The sequence below is a fragment of the Watersipora subatra genome, chromosome 1 (assembly GCF_963576615.1).
Source record: "Watersipora subatra chromosome 1, tzWatSuba1.1, whole genome shotgun sequence".
In the NCBI taxonomy this organism is placed as follows: Eukaryota; Metazoa; Bryozoa; class Gymnolaemata; order Cheilostomatida; family Watersiporidae; genus Watersipora; species Watersipora subatra.
The window spans coordinates 64,809,792-64,828,060 of NC_088708.1; the positions used below are offsets into that span (position 1 = coordinate 64,809,792).

At 40.5% G+C, this 18,269-nt stretch overlaps 2 protein-coding genes across 2 annotated transcripts in view; both read left to right on the forward strand.

Annotated features, from left to right (window-relative positions):
• Nucleotides 1–5,280: 5,280 nt before the first annotated feature.
• LOC137390298 (uncharacterized) lies at nt 5,281–6,811 on the forward strand. Its single transcript, XM_068076634.1, has 4 exons — nt 5,281–5,421; nt 5,566–5,810; nt 5,913–6,258; nt 6,551–6,811. The coding sequence occupies exons 1-4, from the start codon at nt 5,281–5,283 to the stop codon at nt 6,809–6,811; spliced, it is 993 nt and encodes a 330-aa protein (XP_067932735.1).
• Nucleotides 6,812–14,745: 7,934 nt separating this feature from the next.
• The window catches only part of LOC137390307 (receptor-type tyrosine-protein phosphatase delta-like), a 56,438-nt gene continuing 52,914 nt past the window's right edge, over nt 14,746–18,269 (forward strand). Inside the window, exons 1-3 of the mRNA XM_068076642.1 lie at nt 14,746–14,750; nt 15,043–15,281; nt 17,935–18,044. Coding sequence (XP_067932743.1) covers nt 14,746–14,750; nt 15,043–15,281; nt 17,935–18,044 — 354 coding nt within the window. The remainder of the gene's footprint in view (nt 14,751–15,042; nt 15,282–17,934; nt 18,045–18,269) is intronic.

Here is an 18,269-nt window from a genome sequence, read left to right on the forward strand (position 1 = left end):
AAATATTGAGTGATGTCAAGAACAGAGAAAGGAATATTTCTATGTTAATGCTATGCTATGTTCTAAGCTTATGCTCAGTGTTTTTATTGATTTTACCTTGATGTCATTTTTGATTTTTGCTACAACTTGCATATCTTTTGCAAGTTTGTATTTTTGTATTTTGGTATTTGTATTTGTGTATTTGTATATTTGTGTGTTTGTGTATTTGTGTATTTGTGTGTTTGTGTATTTGTGTATTTGTGTGTTTGTGTATTGGTGTATTTGTGTATTGGTGCATTTGCGTATTTGTGTATTTGTGTATTGGTGTGTTTGTGTATTTGTGTATTTGTGTATTTGTCTTTTTGTTTATTTTTTAGTATTTTTGATTTTTTGCTACAGCTTGCATATCTCTTGCATATCTCATAACTTTTAATTTATTGCATAGGTAACAAGCTTCTCAACCATTTTGAAAAGTTGCATCTCAAACCCTTATCATTCTTTTGTTAACTGAATTAATGAGCGTTTTTAAAAAACCTCCATTCACTATAAACAATGATTATATAATTATATAATGGTTGAATGGTCATGTGAATTTTAGTATTTTGTTTACAGCTTCAACCTCACCACGCAATGTACAGTTTAGTAATCCTGAAGAGAAATACAATGGAAACAGATGGAGACTTAAGTACACAGTGACATGGCAGGTAGACTTCTATTTTTACTTACAGTATAATGATAATGTGTTTAGTCCGGGTTTAACCTATTTTATAGTATCAACTCACAACATGGCTGTTATTGTTTGTAATGTCAGTATTTTGACTTATTTAAAACAATTTGACAATTCTTTCAGCTCTTTAGTGCTTCTTTAGCAGCTTCTAATAGTTTAAAGTTAATGTTTCAAAATCCATGTGCTTATAACCATTCCTTTTGTATTAGAACATCATGGAAGTCAAAAATCGCTCCCTTAATATGATTAAACTGTATTTTGCTATTAAACACTCACAAAGAAAATCTTCATACAAAATAATAAAGAGGCATAAATAAAGTTATTAGAATTTAAAATCATTCAGAGGCATTTGAAGTAAATTTGCTTTGTTATGTCATAAATTGTCATTAAATATAAGGTTACAAAAAACAAAGTGAAGATCTTTCTGTATTCTCCGAACATTAAATGGTGTATAATAGCAAAAGACCTAAAATGGGCCCTATATTTAAATTTGCTCTATAAATATGTTACATTCAAGCAGTGTCTTTGCTTTATAAAAACTATGTATATGCGTAACTCAGAAATTAACACTTGTTGTGGAATGTGATCCACTGAGAGCTGAGCCTGGGGCTGAGCTAATCCGAGCCGGAATCTGAGGCGGAATAACGAGGTGAGAGTTAAGCCAGTCAGAGCCAAGCCGAGGCGAGCTGAGTAGAGCCAAGTAGAGCTAAGCTGAGTAGAGCCTAGCCAAGTTAAAGTCGATTCGGGTCAAGCCCAGTCAAGTAGAACGAGAGGTGGGGCCTACCCACTATATAAGCCTGAACATATGTGCTAGAGAGCAGAGCTGTTCTGGGCATGTTCCTGTTACTTGAGCATGCTTGTACAACTTATGAACTAAGCAGAAAATAAATGTATAAACTCATGCACCAAGTCTTGTACTAGTGGAGGAAAGTGAAGGTCACACAAAACCTTTACACTGGTGGCAGCGGTAGGATAATTATGATCACAAGAAACACTCTACCACGAACCTCGTACTAGATCAATGGTCTGGATGAACTTTCTACTGCCTTGAAAGCGGCAGCAGACAGAGACCCAGGCAACACGAGGCAAGGGCCTGCTTGAAAAACGGCAGCACTTCTCCTACTTGAAGAACTTTCTGGCAACAGGAAGAAACCCAGAGAGCTGCTTAAAACCCTACAAACAAGAGCGAACTCAGTAGATGCAATGCTCTAGGAAAAAAGCAGAAACATACTAAAAGCTGCTAGGGCCTAGCTAAAAAACGGCAGCGCTGTTCCTATTGGAGGAACTTCCTGGCAACACGAATAAACCCAGAGAGCTGTTTAATACCCTGCAGCAACGAACCCAGTAGATGCACTGCTCTAGGAACAGAAACCTACTGAAGGCCCCGACAGGACTTGACTGAGATGGCAGTACTGCTCCTACTATAAGAACTTCCTGGCAACTGGAAAAAAACCCAAAAAAAGAGCTGACGGCCACAGACTCATTAGACGTACTGCTTTAGGGAAGGAGCAGAAACCTACTGAAAGCACCAAACATGGCCAATAGATGGGCACGAAGCGCTGGTCCGTGACCCGACCAACTATTCAAAGCACTAGAATGGGTGCTATTGATGCCAAGGGCTCAGGAAGCGGCACCACGCTTTAGGACTCCCCAGTATACAGGAAAGGGGGATGTAGAATCTTTTATTGCTCACTTTCTAGAGGTAGCCAACGCCAACCAATACACGGAAGGAGGAACACCGTTACACCTCCAAGAAGCACTCGGTAAACAGGCTGAGAACTGTAGATGGGCCGAGGACCAGGAGGCCATCTTCAATGCCCTCTGAGCAAGATTCGGGCTATCCGCCAGACAGGCACTACGCCAGCTTGATGCCCTTAGACAAAAGAAAGAAACGTCACTTCAGGAGCACGCTATGGAGATCAAAAGGCTTGTATGCATTGCGTACGGAGACCTGCCAAAGCGTCACTGGAATAACATGGCCATGAAAACGTTCTGTAGCTCGCTAAGGGACCTTGCCCTGCAGCGACATATGTTGGCCGTACACACGCCCACTCTAACTGACGCTGTGCGGGCTGGAAATGACTACCTCCAGCTTCAGGGAGGCGAGCGCAAACCCACCGAATCCTTGGCGCAAGCCCTGGAAGGAGGATGCTCTGACCAAGTAAACTCGACTGAAACCGACGTCATTGGTCGACTAGCCCGGCAAGTCCAATCTTTCACAGAAAAAGTGGAATGACTCTAGGAGAGAGTTCACACACAGATCGAGAGAGGGAGCCAGCCAGCTACACATTGCTGGGGTTGTGTCCAGCCAGGGCAGCTTCGAAAGAACAGCCCCCGCTACTCAAAACGGCTTCGGGTAACGAGGGGAGGCTACAGCAGTAGCTCCGGCTATTGACTGTACCAAAGCCAAACTACCTCAGAGACGTACCATATCCACACGGGATTCTGTGAGCGCTGGCGGATGGTCTCAACCAGCAAGAACTAGATTGAGGGAATTTCATGCACAGAAAGAGCCTGTGGAGACACGAAATTATTATCAGTCTTTGAGTAAGGCCACCTCGACAATTTTTTGATTCTAGATGCTGCCTACGCCCCTCTGAACTAGCGGCAAAGACGTAACCCAAAACGTAGGAGGGTGACTACCAAATCTCCTTCACCCGAAGCACTCAGGATCAATCCCACATGACAGGATAGTCGGAAGCCTGTCTTAAAAGTGACAGCGCTGGCATCTTCCCCGTCTCAGGAGTGGCAACCTAAGGAGCCGGGAGTCAACCCCGGATGCGGGGCGGTCCCAAGAACTAACTTTGCCTCATTGCAAAGTGAGGGTACTTCAAACTCCTCAGAAAATTCCCTGGAGAACACTGCTATGGCGCAAGTCCTCGGCCGACCTCATTCTACCAGCTATTTCCTTCAGGAAAAGGGGAGGGGCGGCCTATCCAGTTTTTCTTGGACATTGGTTGTACTACGAACCTGCTAAATAAACAGGTTTTTGGCCGACTACCTGGAGCCGTAGGAGACCAGCTCAAGGAGAGCACCAGCCACGGCCTATTGGCTGACAGGACCCGGCTCCCTTCTATGGAATAATTCGGTTAAAATTTCGTCTGATGGACGTCAGGACGAAAGAAGTTTTTGTAGTCAGTCGTCTAAGCAAGGATGCCATAGTGGGAATGCCATTATTCATGGCCCATCATTGTTCTCTCGAGTTTGAACAACCAGTGGTCGGAGTGGATGGCAGGCAACTAGTCTGCATGGACCAGCATTGACGACTGTTACTGAGCAAAGTGCAGGTAATCAGGGGATGGTGGTTCAAGCCCGTACAAATATGGCAATACATTGTCGCATCACCACGCAGAATTATTGCCCTATGGACCATACGCATATGGACCCTCAGTGGCAAGTAGCCTAAATCAGCCAGGACCCAAGGGACAGGTCACCACCCACTGTATGAACACAACAGAGCAGCCATTGCCCTTCCGATCTGGAGCCACCATTGGGACATACACGGGGCTGGATACCCCACAGGTTGAGAAGTACAATCCCTTTCTATACAAAACCGGTTTGACCTCAGCCAAAGAAGTGCCAGTTCACCTTAAGGAGTTGTTCCAGTTGGCCCAACCGCACTGTGAAGGGGCAAGTCAGAAGGCAAGGTTGAGTTGCATACCAACTCAGTACCCTGCTGAGTTGGTATGCCACCGAGTTCAGTACGGGTGATGACCACGTGACCATAGAAGGACCTCTGAGGTAGAACCCTCCATCCCACTCTAGGAGGGCACTTGTCCGATTCAGCAGCCCCCCACAGCCTCGGGCCGAAAAAGGAGGCAGGAGCCGAAAGGCAGGTCTAGGACCTACTCAAGAGGGGGCTCATTGAACCAGCTAGAGAAGCCTGGAGCACGCCCGTGGTGTTGGTCTAAAAGAAGTACAGGAAATGGCGGTTCTGCATTAATTATTGGCGGCTACACGCTGTCACAGAGCAAGATGCCTACCCCTTACCCAGGATCGACGACAGCCTGGACGTGCTGTCTAGGAGTCATTACTTCAGCACATTGGACCTGATGAGCAAGTATTGGCAGGTGCCCTTGGATGTGAAAGCACAGGAGAAGTCAGCCTTCTCAACACGATCTGGGTTGTGGAAGTGGAAGTTGTTTCCCTTCGGATTGACGTCCGCCCCGCCACCTTCCAAAGGTTCATGGAACGCGTATTAAATGGCCTCTACTGGATAACGCTGTTGCTTTACCTCGATGACATCACAGTAATCGCACCGAATTTTAACACACACCTGAACCAGCTAGAGGAGGTCTTCCAGAGACTCCACAAAGCCGGATTGAACTTAAAACTGTCTAAATGTGAACTGTTGAAATCTCTGGTCCGCTACCTGGGTCACATAGTAAGCCAAGATGGAGTCTCTATGAACCCAGACAAAGTAAAGGCAGTCACAGAGTGGCCGAACCCGTGCGGAGTGAGGGAACTCTAAGGGTTCTTCGGGACAGTCGGCTACTACCGACAATATATCTGGAGTTCGCCACTATAGTGCATCCCTTGCACCAGCTGACTGCAAATGAAGAGTTCTAAAATATATGGATGAAGAGCAGGTTGCATTCAACAAACTGAAGAACAGTATCAGGACCACCCCGATCTTAGGCCACCCAGACTCTCGGAGGCAGTACATATTGGACACGGATGTCAGTGGATGTGGAGTAGGGGCCATGCTGTCCCAAGTACAAGAGGGCTGCAAGAAAGTTATTGCCTATAACAGCAAAACCCTCACCTCCTCGGAGCGCAATTAAGGTCTCACTTGATGAGAATTGCTCGCGGTAAAGCACTTTCAGTCCTATCTGTATGGACAAGAGTTCCTTCTACAGACAGATCATGCTCCATTCCGATATTTTTGTAGGAGGAGGGAACTTTCGAACCAGGTTACCAGGTGGCACGAAATCCTGGCAGAATTTTGCTACATTCTGGAGCAACGATCAGAAACTCGCCACGGAAACGCAGATAGGCTGAGTAGGCAAACTTGCGAGGACTGCGGGCAATGCGTGAGCATTGAACAGAGGGACGGAGGCCCATCACGGAAGGAGTTGGCACGGAAGCAGAGGCCATTATCCACGTGAGTTACTGTACTGACCAGTTGCCTGAATGGGACTCCTGCCCTTGACAAAGCGGGATTGACCCTGGGCAATGTAATGTATCCCATGGTGTCAACCGGCAGCTCGCATGGGACTCCTACTCCAACAGTGGCGGGATTGAACCTGGGTGCCGGTGGTACCCTCGAGGAGCTACCAGCCCCAACAGGAAAGTCAGGACAGAAGGGCGAGCTGGCAAGGCTACAAGCCATCAGACAGGGATCGTTGGCCATTATGAACCGGACTATTGCCACAAGAGAGGAGGTATCAGCAGAACACTTGGAAGTCAGAAGCAGACGACTGGCTATACTGTATCACATGCAAGGCTCTTTGCGAATAAGGCAGGACCGTGCTGGAAGCACGCGTGGCCCTGCAGGGGTGCCTGCGGACAGATGGTGCGCCATTTGTCCGCCGGCCATGCGAGAAACCATGGTATGGCAAACGCATGCCCTGGCACACTCTTGAGTGGGAAGAACAACGAGCCGCCTCCAGCTGACCTGGCACTGGCCCGGATTTACGTCCACAGTCAGACGGCTCATCAAAATTTGTGAGGTGCGCCAGGCCGCAAAGCATTAAGGAAACTAAAAAAAGCCGGAGGGAAATGGAAGCTCTATGTCGGAAGACCTTGGCAGACGGCAGCCATAGATTTGGTTGGGCCATTTCCGGCCGCTCTAAAGGAAATAAGTGGGTGCTGGTCTTCACCGACCACTTCAACTGATGGCAGAACATGCTGGCTCTGCCTGAGGCCACGGCATCGGTGGTCGCACATGCACGGGATGAGTGGGTGTTCTGCTACCTGAGGCTTCCAGAGCAGATATACATAGACCAGGGAGCTCAGTTCAAGAGCCAGCTGATGGCTGAACCGTGCCAACTCTGGAATGTGGAGAAGACACATACCACTCCTTACCACCTACAGGCCAATGGAATCGCCGTACAGAATAACCAAGGACTCAGAAATTCCTTGAGGGCATTACTCCTGGCCTGAGGATTGGACGAATAAAAGCTGTTACTTCCCTAGCTGATGAAGGCATACTGAGGCTTCCCACACTCTGCAACTGGAGAAACAGCCAACATGCTGATGCTGAAACAGAAGCTTAGGTTGTCGGACCAGCTGGAGAGTCACCCCTACCAACCGAGTTCTTTCCTGCCAACGAGCATGCCTTCAAGATGCAGCGAAAGCTACAAAAGGTACATGAATCACAACGACAGGGCCAGATAGAAGTGAGACAGGAGGACTGAAAAGAAACACCGTTGTACACCCCAGGCAACTGGTTATGGCTCACAAGCAAACGCCGGAGACAGGGAGAAAATCCCAAGCGGCAGGCAAAGTTCGTGGGACCATACAAGGTCTAGAAGGCAACCACACATGTCTGCTGGAGCAACAAGGCCAGTCTTCCACTTAGAGCAAGGCAAGGCTGAAGCCCTTCTAGGCTTGTCCAGAGACTGCGACAAGCCCCGGCCACCGTGGAGCCAAGGAGGGGCCCTAACATGAAAGGGGTTTGACCCAGCAGGTCGGAGGAAAGGCCGGAGAAATTCAGGAGCGACCCAATGCCAATGATGCCGCCCCCAACTGGGAAAAATTGTTGATGGAGGCCGCAGAAAAGCAAAGGCAGGAGACAACTACCAAAAAAAACTTGGCCGAACCGGAGGAAGGGGAGTGCCAAAGACCGAGTTCAGCAAAAATAAATCTGGTCCCACAAATAGAAGAAGTTTCAGGAGAAGCGGAATCAAACCCGGAGGAGGCCAGAGAAACCGCGACTTCAGAAAACCCATCAACCCCAGAAATCCCCTCAGCTCCAGTCTGGCACAATCCGAGACCGGCCCGGACCACTAGGAAGTCAGAACAGTACGGAGATGGGATAAGCTTCTCTGTGGAATTGTCGGAAGACAGTCTGGAGGTCGAACTGAAAGGCAGTAAAACGGTCCACATGGACGGGACCAAAGCTTTCATTTTAAAACACTCGTTTCCTCTGGACAAAGTTAGGGCACTCGAGAAGATGGTTAACAAAGGTAACACCTCTCTACAGGATTTATTGACTTTGGTCACAAGTAGCTTGAAAGAAGCTGAAGAAGCAGTGGGTGCCCCGGAGCCAGTAGGTGTGGCAGTGCTCAAGGGAGATCAGGAGTGGAGGAGGTGACTACCGAGGCCAGCACGAGCTGCTCTGGAGAAGCTGATTCCAAAGCGGATGATGATGACCTGGACAGAACCCTGACAGGCGAGGAGGAGGTCTGCTAGGTGGCTAACATAAGCTCTCTCCCAAGGTCTAGATGGGAGACTGTGGTCACCGTTGGAGGGGAGAGTGTTGTGGTTTTTGATCCTCTGAGAGCTGAGCCTAAGGCTGAGCAAAGCTGAGCTGGGCTGTGCTCACTCAGGCGGAATAACAAGGTGAGAGTCAAGCCAGTCAGAGCCACGCCGAGTCTAGCTGAGTAGAGCCAAGCCTAGGTGAGCTGAGGAGAGTCAAGCCAAGCCAAGCCATGCCAAAGTCGAGCCGGGTCAAGCCCAGCCAAGTAGAACGAGAAGCGGGGCCTACCGGCTATATAAGCCTGATTCTTTGTGCTAGAAATCAGAGCTGTTCTGAGCCTGTTCATTGCCTGTTACTTGAGCATATTTGTACAACTTTTGAATTAAGCAGAAAATATATGTGTAAACTTATGCACCAGTCGTGTGCGAGTGGAGGAAAGTGAAGGTCACATAAAACTTTTACGCACTCAAAATTCTCTAATCAAAGTTAACTTAAAAGGCAAGTAAATGGCATTCTTTCTCCCCAAAATATGATAAAGGATATACGACGAAACAATGAATTTTATAATTTATCAGAAAATATTTGATGAGTTGCTAAACAGTTTCAATTGAAAGTTTGTCTTTCAAAATAATATTATTATTAGACTGTAGGTCTAGTAGTTATTACAACTAGTAACAGGCTACTTCATATTTCATCAAATATTTTTGCAATCGTATTCTAAATATGGGAAATGCACCTTTAAATCAGTTGAGCCTTTTTTGTGAAAAAATATTTTAGTGTTACTTTACATTTTACTTACAAAGAACTTCATGCAAACATAGATTAGAGAAATGCTAACATATTTCTCTGTGTTGTTGATGAATTTTAGAACTTATATTGTTTGTATTAAGTCATATTCTATGTTTATGGCTCTGTTTTAGAAACCTACCACTATAAATTGTGAAGAGATCACAATATACACAACTAGATATCCATTGGCTAGCTCAGAACCAATACAGACTTCAGCTTTGAGTAGAGTTGTGTATGCAGATGGTGAAGAAGATGTATCTTTCTATGTCTATGCAGTGAATAATAAAGATCTTGTTTCTTCGAATAGTTCTGCTACTATCAGAAGCGGGCCTCTCAGTGAGTGAAGCTCTTAACACTGTAAGACATGCAAGCCTGGTATATTCAACTTTGGCTAATACCTCTAAAAGTTTGTCATGCAACTTGATGCTAAATGATTGTTTATGTTAGATGTATGCTAATAAGAGTACAGCAATGTCTTATATACACTACATTGTTTATATACAATAGAAACTAATAAGAAACTTGCGTTTATTTGTGGCTAGTCTCACGCTTTGGTGTAGGTTTAGTCTGTGTGTTGCTTACTTTATTATGTCTATTTATGTTAGGAACTAGCCTACCTAGCCATAAATTAGGTTCTTATTTTTGCAATCAATTTATTAATTTATAAGCATTTAAGAAAAAAGGAAAAGTGAAATAGGTTAAAAAACAAAAACACAAATTGCATTCGCACTATTAAATTCTATGAATTGGAGACTTGCTAGAAACTGTTAGATTCTATTGTACACTTTGAGGTTTAATGCCTGTTAGGCTATAGCAAGTAATAGCAGTTTATGCATGTGTTTATGAATTGCAGAACCCCAGGTAGCTCCTACTGAACTGTCTATTCAAGCAGACAACTCCTCTTGTGTTACAATCAATTGGAAGCCTCCGCAGTGGCCAAATGGAGTAATCACAGGGTATCAGGTAAAAGTACAAGAAAGCATTTTGAAGTATAACTATTCATTTTCTGTGTCACTTGGCATGTTATCTGATATTAACATATTAATTGTATTGCAAGTCAATGCACCCTAACATGCCATTCTGCTAACCTTAGAATATTACCATAGAATGCATTTTACATCTGGCAGTGTTATAGGTAGCTTAAACAATATTTTATCTGAGGTTGGTAATGATCTTGATCACACACCTTCCTCTGACACTTTGAATTAATGTTTGCTTTAGTTCTACTAGTTGGAGCAAACTTTTATTTATGTATCCTACATTGATTTAAGTTTTTTTATTAAAGTAAGGAAGGTAAATTCTTGCAGAAGATTGTTTGCTACAAGATTTATGATAGTAGGAATTTCTGTCAATCACTACTAAACCTACTTTCAATGTTCTTATAGTCTTCACGCTTTTTACAGAACAAATTTATTGGGCAAACTTTGCTTTATAATAGTTATAGATTAGAAGTTATTTCTGTAAATACAATGGTTGCTACAAATTTGAGCAATTATTATATTTTTACTCCTGCAGCTGTAGTCAGGTATCCCCGGTGATATTCAATGCTTTAGCAATTGTTTTCTCCTTGAAACTTTTTATTGAGTATATATTTTAATCTTTTCTTTCCTATTTTAGTGCAAAACTAGCGGTTAAACTAGCACTCCATGATTTGGTATCAGGAATAAAAGTAGCATTCATACTCTAAATTTGTTTATATTCAGTATAAACCCAACACAGAGAGTGGTACACAATGGACTGATATCGGAAATGTGAAAAGTAAACAAATCTGTCAGTACACACCGTATGAGAAAGTCCAGTGTCAGATTAGAGCAATGAATAGTGCAGGGAATAGTGATACAGCAACTACAGATGAGATAAGAACTGACTGTACAGGTATGACACTAGCAAAGATTGATTACCGAAATATAATTCTATGTTTGGCAACACGCTACTTCATGATCAGATTTTGCTTCCACGAGTAATTTTTCTTCTAATATAAATACAAAGAGGTGTATATGCACACTTTAGTTAATTATGTATAATCTTGTTGCTTAAAGGTGCTAAGGTCCTAATAACATTTTTACACAAAGTTTGTTGTTTATTCTGAATGTAGCAGTAATCAGTTTTCTTGTAAAAAATTAAAACTTACTTTTGTATTTTAGCCATAACTTTAAATAATTACAATGTGGACCATTCGTAGCAGATTAAAATTGGCAATGGTTAAAATTGATATAACTACCACTTTTAATCATTTTTTTATAACTTTTCATATTTGTTCTGGTCAAATACTTTTTTGAGCAGTTAACAGATTATGAATTTCAAACAGCATCTATTTATCATGGTAGCACATTTTGAATAAGTTTACTACCAGCATAGTTTCACAAGATCTCGTTTTTTATCACATTTTCATGTGGATTTTGGTGACTGAAGCTAACATGGTATGTGGGCGGGACAAATCTTTTTACTTTGTAAACTGTACAGCTCTTCTGGCAGCAATAGATTTATCATCCTAAGTGCCATTAGAGGCTGTTCGATAATTACACTTTTACAATTTCACTAGGAAGACCCATATAAAATTATTGTCTAGTTTTTTGGCAGCCGTGTCATGTTTACATAAGCTAATATAACTAGTTTTAACTGAAATTTAAAATCAAATGTAAAATCTTAGGCACACTCGAAAAATTTCAGCCAAGTCTAAGGTATATTCAACTGGCATTCTGGTTGATGCTAACAAGCAAATTTTAGTTTGTTCATGTGTATCACAGTAGACGCTCCTGAAACGTAGATAATCAATTCCAAGAACGTTTATATCATAGGGATTTTAGATTATAAGAACATTAAAATACATGTGAATTGCCTAATCCATTCCGAGATCTTTTTAAACTCACCACTTTAGCCATGCAAAAAACGACAAAATTCACTTAACTCTTTAAATTTGTTGGCTCTTCCATAGTTGCAGAATTATTGGTTTGCATTATCAACTTTTCTCCTTTTTTATGATCAATCTCACTGGTTTTACAGACCAAGATTGCGGTAAAATTACAACAAGTTGATAGGAACTGCTTATTTTCGGCATTCATTTCCAACAATTTGCTTTTTTTTTAAACAGCAAAGTCTATTTCGCAAAGTGAAGCTAATAACAACACATTTGTATGTCTACAATCAGGCAGCAAAACAAAATATTTTTACTATAAAAAGCAGTTCAACCCGTTTGTCTTCTATCACTATCCAAGGGTCAAGGCTAGGATAAATATAATTTTTGGCGACACTCCAACTTGTGACAATAAGACTGGTAGACTGAAGCTGTAACATCTACACTCACCGATCACCTTTCTATTTATGAACAATTGCGCAGCTATTCCGCATCTTTCGCCATTTTATCAACATATTTAACAATCTATTATGACAAACTAGAATGTCGCGAAAGTTATATAACGAATACTATGCTAAGCGCACGGCGTTTTTTCTTCCGCAAGTGCGGCAAAAATAACTAACATTCAAGTCGATTTTGAAAACTCGCTGACTGGACATTTTACGTTATGGGGAGATTTTTACGTAGTAAGAAGCAAAAACTTCACATAATTTGTTCATGTTATTTGAAATTTACATTGTAGGAAGTATACGTTATAGGAGCGTCTACTGTATGTGCTTAGTTTTTGCACTTATTTTGCTCATTGGCTGCCATTAATTTCAAATGAAAACTTAAAAAAAGGTAAATGTGTATAAAAAACCAAACTGCCCTAAAATAATTTTGCACAATTTATGGCTTGAAATTGTTTGAACAATTAAGTGTTTTCAGTTGCATAAGTATCTGGATAAATGTTAAAAGTAAAGTAGTAGAGAGCCATAAACATTAGTGTCAAAGTCAAAAGACGTTGACACTTATTTTCCATTCCATTTTAGTTTGCAATTTGTAGTGCTTGTGTGAGCGTTAGAATTTTGCCTTCAGTCTGGTTTAGCTGTTACACTTAATAAATTGAAATAATATATGTTTTTAATCTGCTTGAACATTTTTAGATATTCAAGTATATTTGCTGAGGTTACATAGTGACTGCCTAATACCAAATTGATTTTGTTTGTTGATTTTGAGTTTAAGGCTTTATCTTTGTGAAGCCAGTCTATTCATGCTATCTTTTGCCAACACAAAAGTTGAGTAGATACGGAATAGATTTGGCAAATGTTTTTTGTAAATTTTTAGTAGCTTTAACTTTGTTTACAGCACCAACATCACCGGGCAGTCTCCAGTTTGGTAGTCCTGAGGAGACAATCACTGGCAGCAGATTAAGACTCAAGTACACAGTGACATGGATGGTAGATATCCTTTTAGCTGATCATCCTAAAATTCTTCTAGAGCTGCTTTAACCTATTGCCTAATATAGAGTTTTACCACCAGATTGCAAAGGGTCAAATTGTCTGTTGATGAGTTCACTTAACAAAACATGACACTACTTCGCATTGCGTTTTGCAAACGATCAACTGGCTTTTTGTATTTTAATATTTAACTAAACTTGTGGAAACTAACCTTCTAATAGTTAGTTTTCTGTTAATCAACTCAGGAACCAAGTGAGACAAACTGTGAAAGTATATCATCATACAGTACCAGATACCTAGCATCAGACTCCAATGTTGCATCAAGATCAGTCACAAACAGAGTTGTCTATGCAGATGGTAACATACCGATAGAGTTTCATGTAACAGCTGTGAATAATGATAACTTGGAGTCAGCAGCTGCTGTCATTTCAATTACTACTCCTGAAATGCGTGAGTTTTTTCTTTATGTATTATTGTTGTGGTACACTAGCTAGTATACGGTAGTCAAATCCGTAGTCAAATCAGTTGGCAGTTGGCTTTCGTAGAGAGCAGTCGTGTTTTACACTCTCTCTCTTACTATTGCACTTATCAACGCTTAAATTCTTTAATTGAGGATTACTCGCAATTTCAGAGGATTACAACCAATTTCAAGCTGGATAGTGGCTCTTTAAAATTCTTTAACTAACAAAGCTGCTAGACTATCTGGAAGAAAGCCTGGAAAAGCTTTGGGGGTGGTAACATCTATATGAACCGCCCCCAAATTGGGTAAGTTTTCGCTTCAAAATGCCGAACAAAAAGCACATTACGCGACAAACATCAAGTATCACTGAAGATAGCATTACCCTTAGCGACATCAACAGTAAACTTGATCTAACAAAAGAATGGATGGAGGATAAATTTAACGGCATATGTCAACATCTGGATCGTATTGGTAATCGTGTCACCGTCCTGGAAGATGAACAAAGGCAGCAAGCTAAAGCCTTGACGTACTATGGCGAAGAGATTGAAAGCATTAAAAAATCATTGTGCGACTTGCAGAAAGATTACTCTGACCTGCAACCATCTACTAGCTCGTTGACAAAGCTTTCTAAATCCATTCAACTCATAGAACAAGAAAAATTCAACAAATCACTTATTCTAGACGGAATTCCAGTAACAAATAAGGAAAATCTTCACGCTATTATTGAGAAACTTTCTGACAGCCTTGACCTTAGCTATAATGAACAAGACATTGACGGAATTTTCCGAACCAAACAGTCTGGTGAAAATCCTAAGAGAGCAATTATTATAAAATTCAACAAGATGTCTGCAAGAGATGCGTTCTATGATGGAAGAAAGAGTATGGTAAAAAAATCAATTACTACGAAGTCTCTGGGATATGAAAACTCAGACAAAATCTTCATCAATGAACAGCTGCCTAAAACAACACAGGAGCTGTTTTATAAAGTCAGATGTAAAAAAAGAGACTTAAATTATAAATATGCTTGGACCTATCATGGAAACATTTTCATGCGTAAAGAAAAAACTTCAGAAGCAATCAAGATTTCTTCCGACAAAGACCTGATAGACTTGAACTAATCATTTCCATAATTTAATGTGGTTTTTCTATTACTAGCGCAACTATACCAGGCTTCGACGATACACCTGATTTACTAAATATTCATCATAGCGCTTTGATCAAACCTAATGCATTGAAGAGCATAGTACTAAAAAACTCTATAAACATTCTGCATATAAACATTCGCAGCATTCATAACAAGTTTTCTGAATTTGAGCTTTTTTTGGCTCATCTGAATGTTAACTTTTCTCTTATCGTTATATCAGAATCTTGGCTTGGTGAACATTCATATATTAACAAATTTATTTTAAAAAATTATCGATTGCTTTGCAGTTCACGGCCAAATGAAGGAGGTGGAGGAGTTTGCGTGTATGTGGCAGATGGTTTTGAGGCTAGAGTTTTGGCGGCTACACTGGCTGGGGCGGAAGCGGTGTTCGCGTCGGTGCATTCTTCGGGGCGCCGGATTTTCTCGGTGTTGGCAGTCTACAGGGCGCCCTCGGGCGCTCTGCCGTCTTTTCTGGAGGATCTCGGAGCTTTGATCCCCACATTACCACCGGACACAATAATTGTAGGTGACATTAATATCGATCTCGGTCCCGAAAATATTCTTGACATAAACTCATTCAATTATGAAAACTTGTTAACATCATATGGCTTTTGCAACACAATTTTAACTGCGACAAGACTAGGTAGTACCAAAAATAGCCTTATAGACCACATAGCAACTAACCGGGTTGACTCTAACATAAACTCTGCAACAATAGATTTTAATATTTCTGACCATCAACCAGTTTTTGCATCAATTGAGTTTAAAATCAAAATTCCCAAGCGTTCAAATTTATCCATTTTCATTATTGACTATGATCAGCTAGCAATCAAGCTTGCTGAACAAGATTGGCGGGCGATAATGGATTGCTCTGATGTTAACAAAAGCTTTGAATCCTTTTCTTTGTCGTTCCAAAATTTAATAAAAATAGCTGGGAAGAAAAAATTAATTTCCACAAATCAGAAAAAGCTCAACTTTTTAAAACCTTGGATGAATCACCATCTACTTAAACAGATAAATAAGCGAAGAAAATTGCACATTAAATGCAAAAAAGAACCTTTCAATACTTCGCTCCACACCTCTTACCACAGTTTCAGAAATTTAGTCACAAATGAAATTAAAACTGCGAAGACTAAATTCTATAAAAAAGAATTTGATAAATGTAAAAATAATCAAAACGAAAAGTGGAAATTCATAAACAGATTGTTAAATAGAGACTCTAAAAATTCAGATAGCCCAACGAGCATAAACAAAGATGGAAAACTCCTAACAGACTCGCAAGATATAGCTGAGACCTTAAATGATCATTTCGTAAATGTTGGTAATAAACTGGCCAATGAGTTGCCACTTTCCGATATTCACTTTTCTAAATTTATGGACAACTGTGTAAATGATATTGATTTTAGCTTCCAGATAATTGACCCCCACCAAACACTGCAAATAATTGATTCTTTCAGTCTTCCTAAAGCAACCGGCTATGATAGAATTTCTCTCCGTGCAATAAAAGAAAATAAACTAGTCCTAATTCCAGTTTTAACACATCTTATAAATCTTGTTATACAACAATCTAATTTCCCAAATTGTTTAAAAATAGCTCGCGTGACTCCATTATTTAAAAAAGGAAATAGAACAGATCCATCTAATTACCGGCCCATTTCCATTCTTCCTGCTTTATCAAAAATTTTAGAGAAATGTTTGTCTTTGCAAATACGGGATTTTTTAGAAACCAATAACATCTTGTCGCCTAAACAATTTGGTTTTAGAAAAGGTAAAAGCACCACTACAGCAATAAACAGTCTAATGGAATTTTTATATACTAATTTAGATCAAAGTAATATAACTCAGGGCGTATTTTTGGATTTTTCAAAGGCATTCGATACGATTAATCACAAAATTTTAATTGACAAACTTTTTTACTACAATTTTAGTGTAAAGTCTTCCTCTCTTATTCAAAGTTATCTCCAAAATAGATTTCAATTTACCAAAACAGATACTGATTGTTCGCAAATGAGGGCAATTACGATTGGTGTCCCACAAGGATCAATTTTAGGACCCCTCTTATTTTTAATTTTTATAAATGACTTAGTAAATGCTGCACCTGCTTTGGATTGTATTTTATTCGCAGATGACACCAATATATTTTCAACAGATAATTCTAAACTCCAAGAGGAATTAAATATTATTAATGAATGGTGCCTATCAAACAGACTCATTTTAAACAACAGTAAAACATTTCAAGTAGTTTTCAAAAATCCGTCTAAAAACACTCAAAATTATAATCTAAGCCTTTCTTTAAACAATTCTCAACTACAAATCAAAGATTCGACTCAATTTTTAGGTATCACGCTAGACAACAACTTGACTTTTAAAAAACACATCCAAAGTCTCATCAAAAAACTTAATTACATATTACTAATATTTCGTTTCATTCGCCCCTACCTAGACAAATCAACCATGATCAATTTGTACTACAGTTTTTTCTATTCTCTTTTAATTTATGGAATCGAGTTTTGGGGCCACGGCAACAAAACTGATTTAAACAAACTTTTAATCATGCAAAAAAAGGCAATCAGAATAATACTCAATTTTAAACCAAATCAAACAGTTTCCAAAAATTTTAAAATTTTAAAAATAAAGCCAATTGAAATTTTATTCCAGTATCGCCTGCTAATGTTTTTAACAAATTCTTTCCCCATGGAAGAGTTGCAAGATTTTATGATAGATCATTGTCAAGATACCCGTTTAAAAAGTAAAAATCAATTAAAGTTGAAAAAGTGTTTGTCTTCTAAGGGACAGAGATCGATATTTTTTAGTGCAATGAAATTATATAATAAATTTTTGAGTGATTGTGCGGGCTCTGCTCCGGGTCAGCTGAAGGCGAAGTTGGTAGAGCGCCTGTGGGCGTCCTGGGACTGTCCTTCCTGACTCTGGTGCTCCGGAGTGTGCGCTTATCGCTGATTCTGTTTCTTTTCCTACTGCTTGCTGGGGCTGCCTTGACTCTAGCCTCTGGCTATCTGGCATGTCCTATTGCTACTCTGTGTATTTTTTTACTCATATTGTCATGTTATTATTACGCAATAAAAATCAAATCAAATCAAAATCAAAATATCAAATCAAACATTCATGGAACCTTTCACTGCTTGATGAGTAGGCTTAAAACTGACGTTGCCATATTGCAGGTCCACAACTGTCTCCAGTATCTTTTAACATGAGAGTTGACAGTCCAAAATGTGTGACCTTGTCATGGGAGCCCCCAAACTGGCCCAATGGACCTATTACAGGCTATCAGGTAGATCATGTGACGCCGTTTAGACGCTGACACAGTCAGATATGCAAGCATTTGATCTCCAAATAAGTTTACAATAATTTCTGAAAATTAATTATTACTATACTGCTCATGTATCACATCCTGAATCTAGTCAGTGTTGTTCATTTACTTTCAATCCTCGGTTTCCGTTTTATTAATTCTATTAAGCAATATTTCCTCTCCAGCTGTTAGAATGGCTTACAATCA

What these genes read in the sequence shown, in the direction of transcription:
- LOC137390298 (XM_068076634.1), top strand. Translation starts at nt 5,281, where the DNA reads ATGGATGAAGAGCAGGTTGCATTCAACAAACTGAAGAACAGTATCAGG. An exon ending in AAGCAGAGGCCATTATCCAC is followed by an intron (nt 5,811 to 5,912) that starts GTGAGTTACTGT and finishes GTCAACCGGCAG; the next exon opens with CTCGCATGGGACTCCTACTC. An exon ending in CGGCCATGCGAGAAACCATG is followed by an intron (nt 6,259 to 6,550) that starts GTATGGCAAACG and finishes AACTGATGGCAG; the next exon opens with AACATGCTGGCTCTGCCTGA.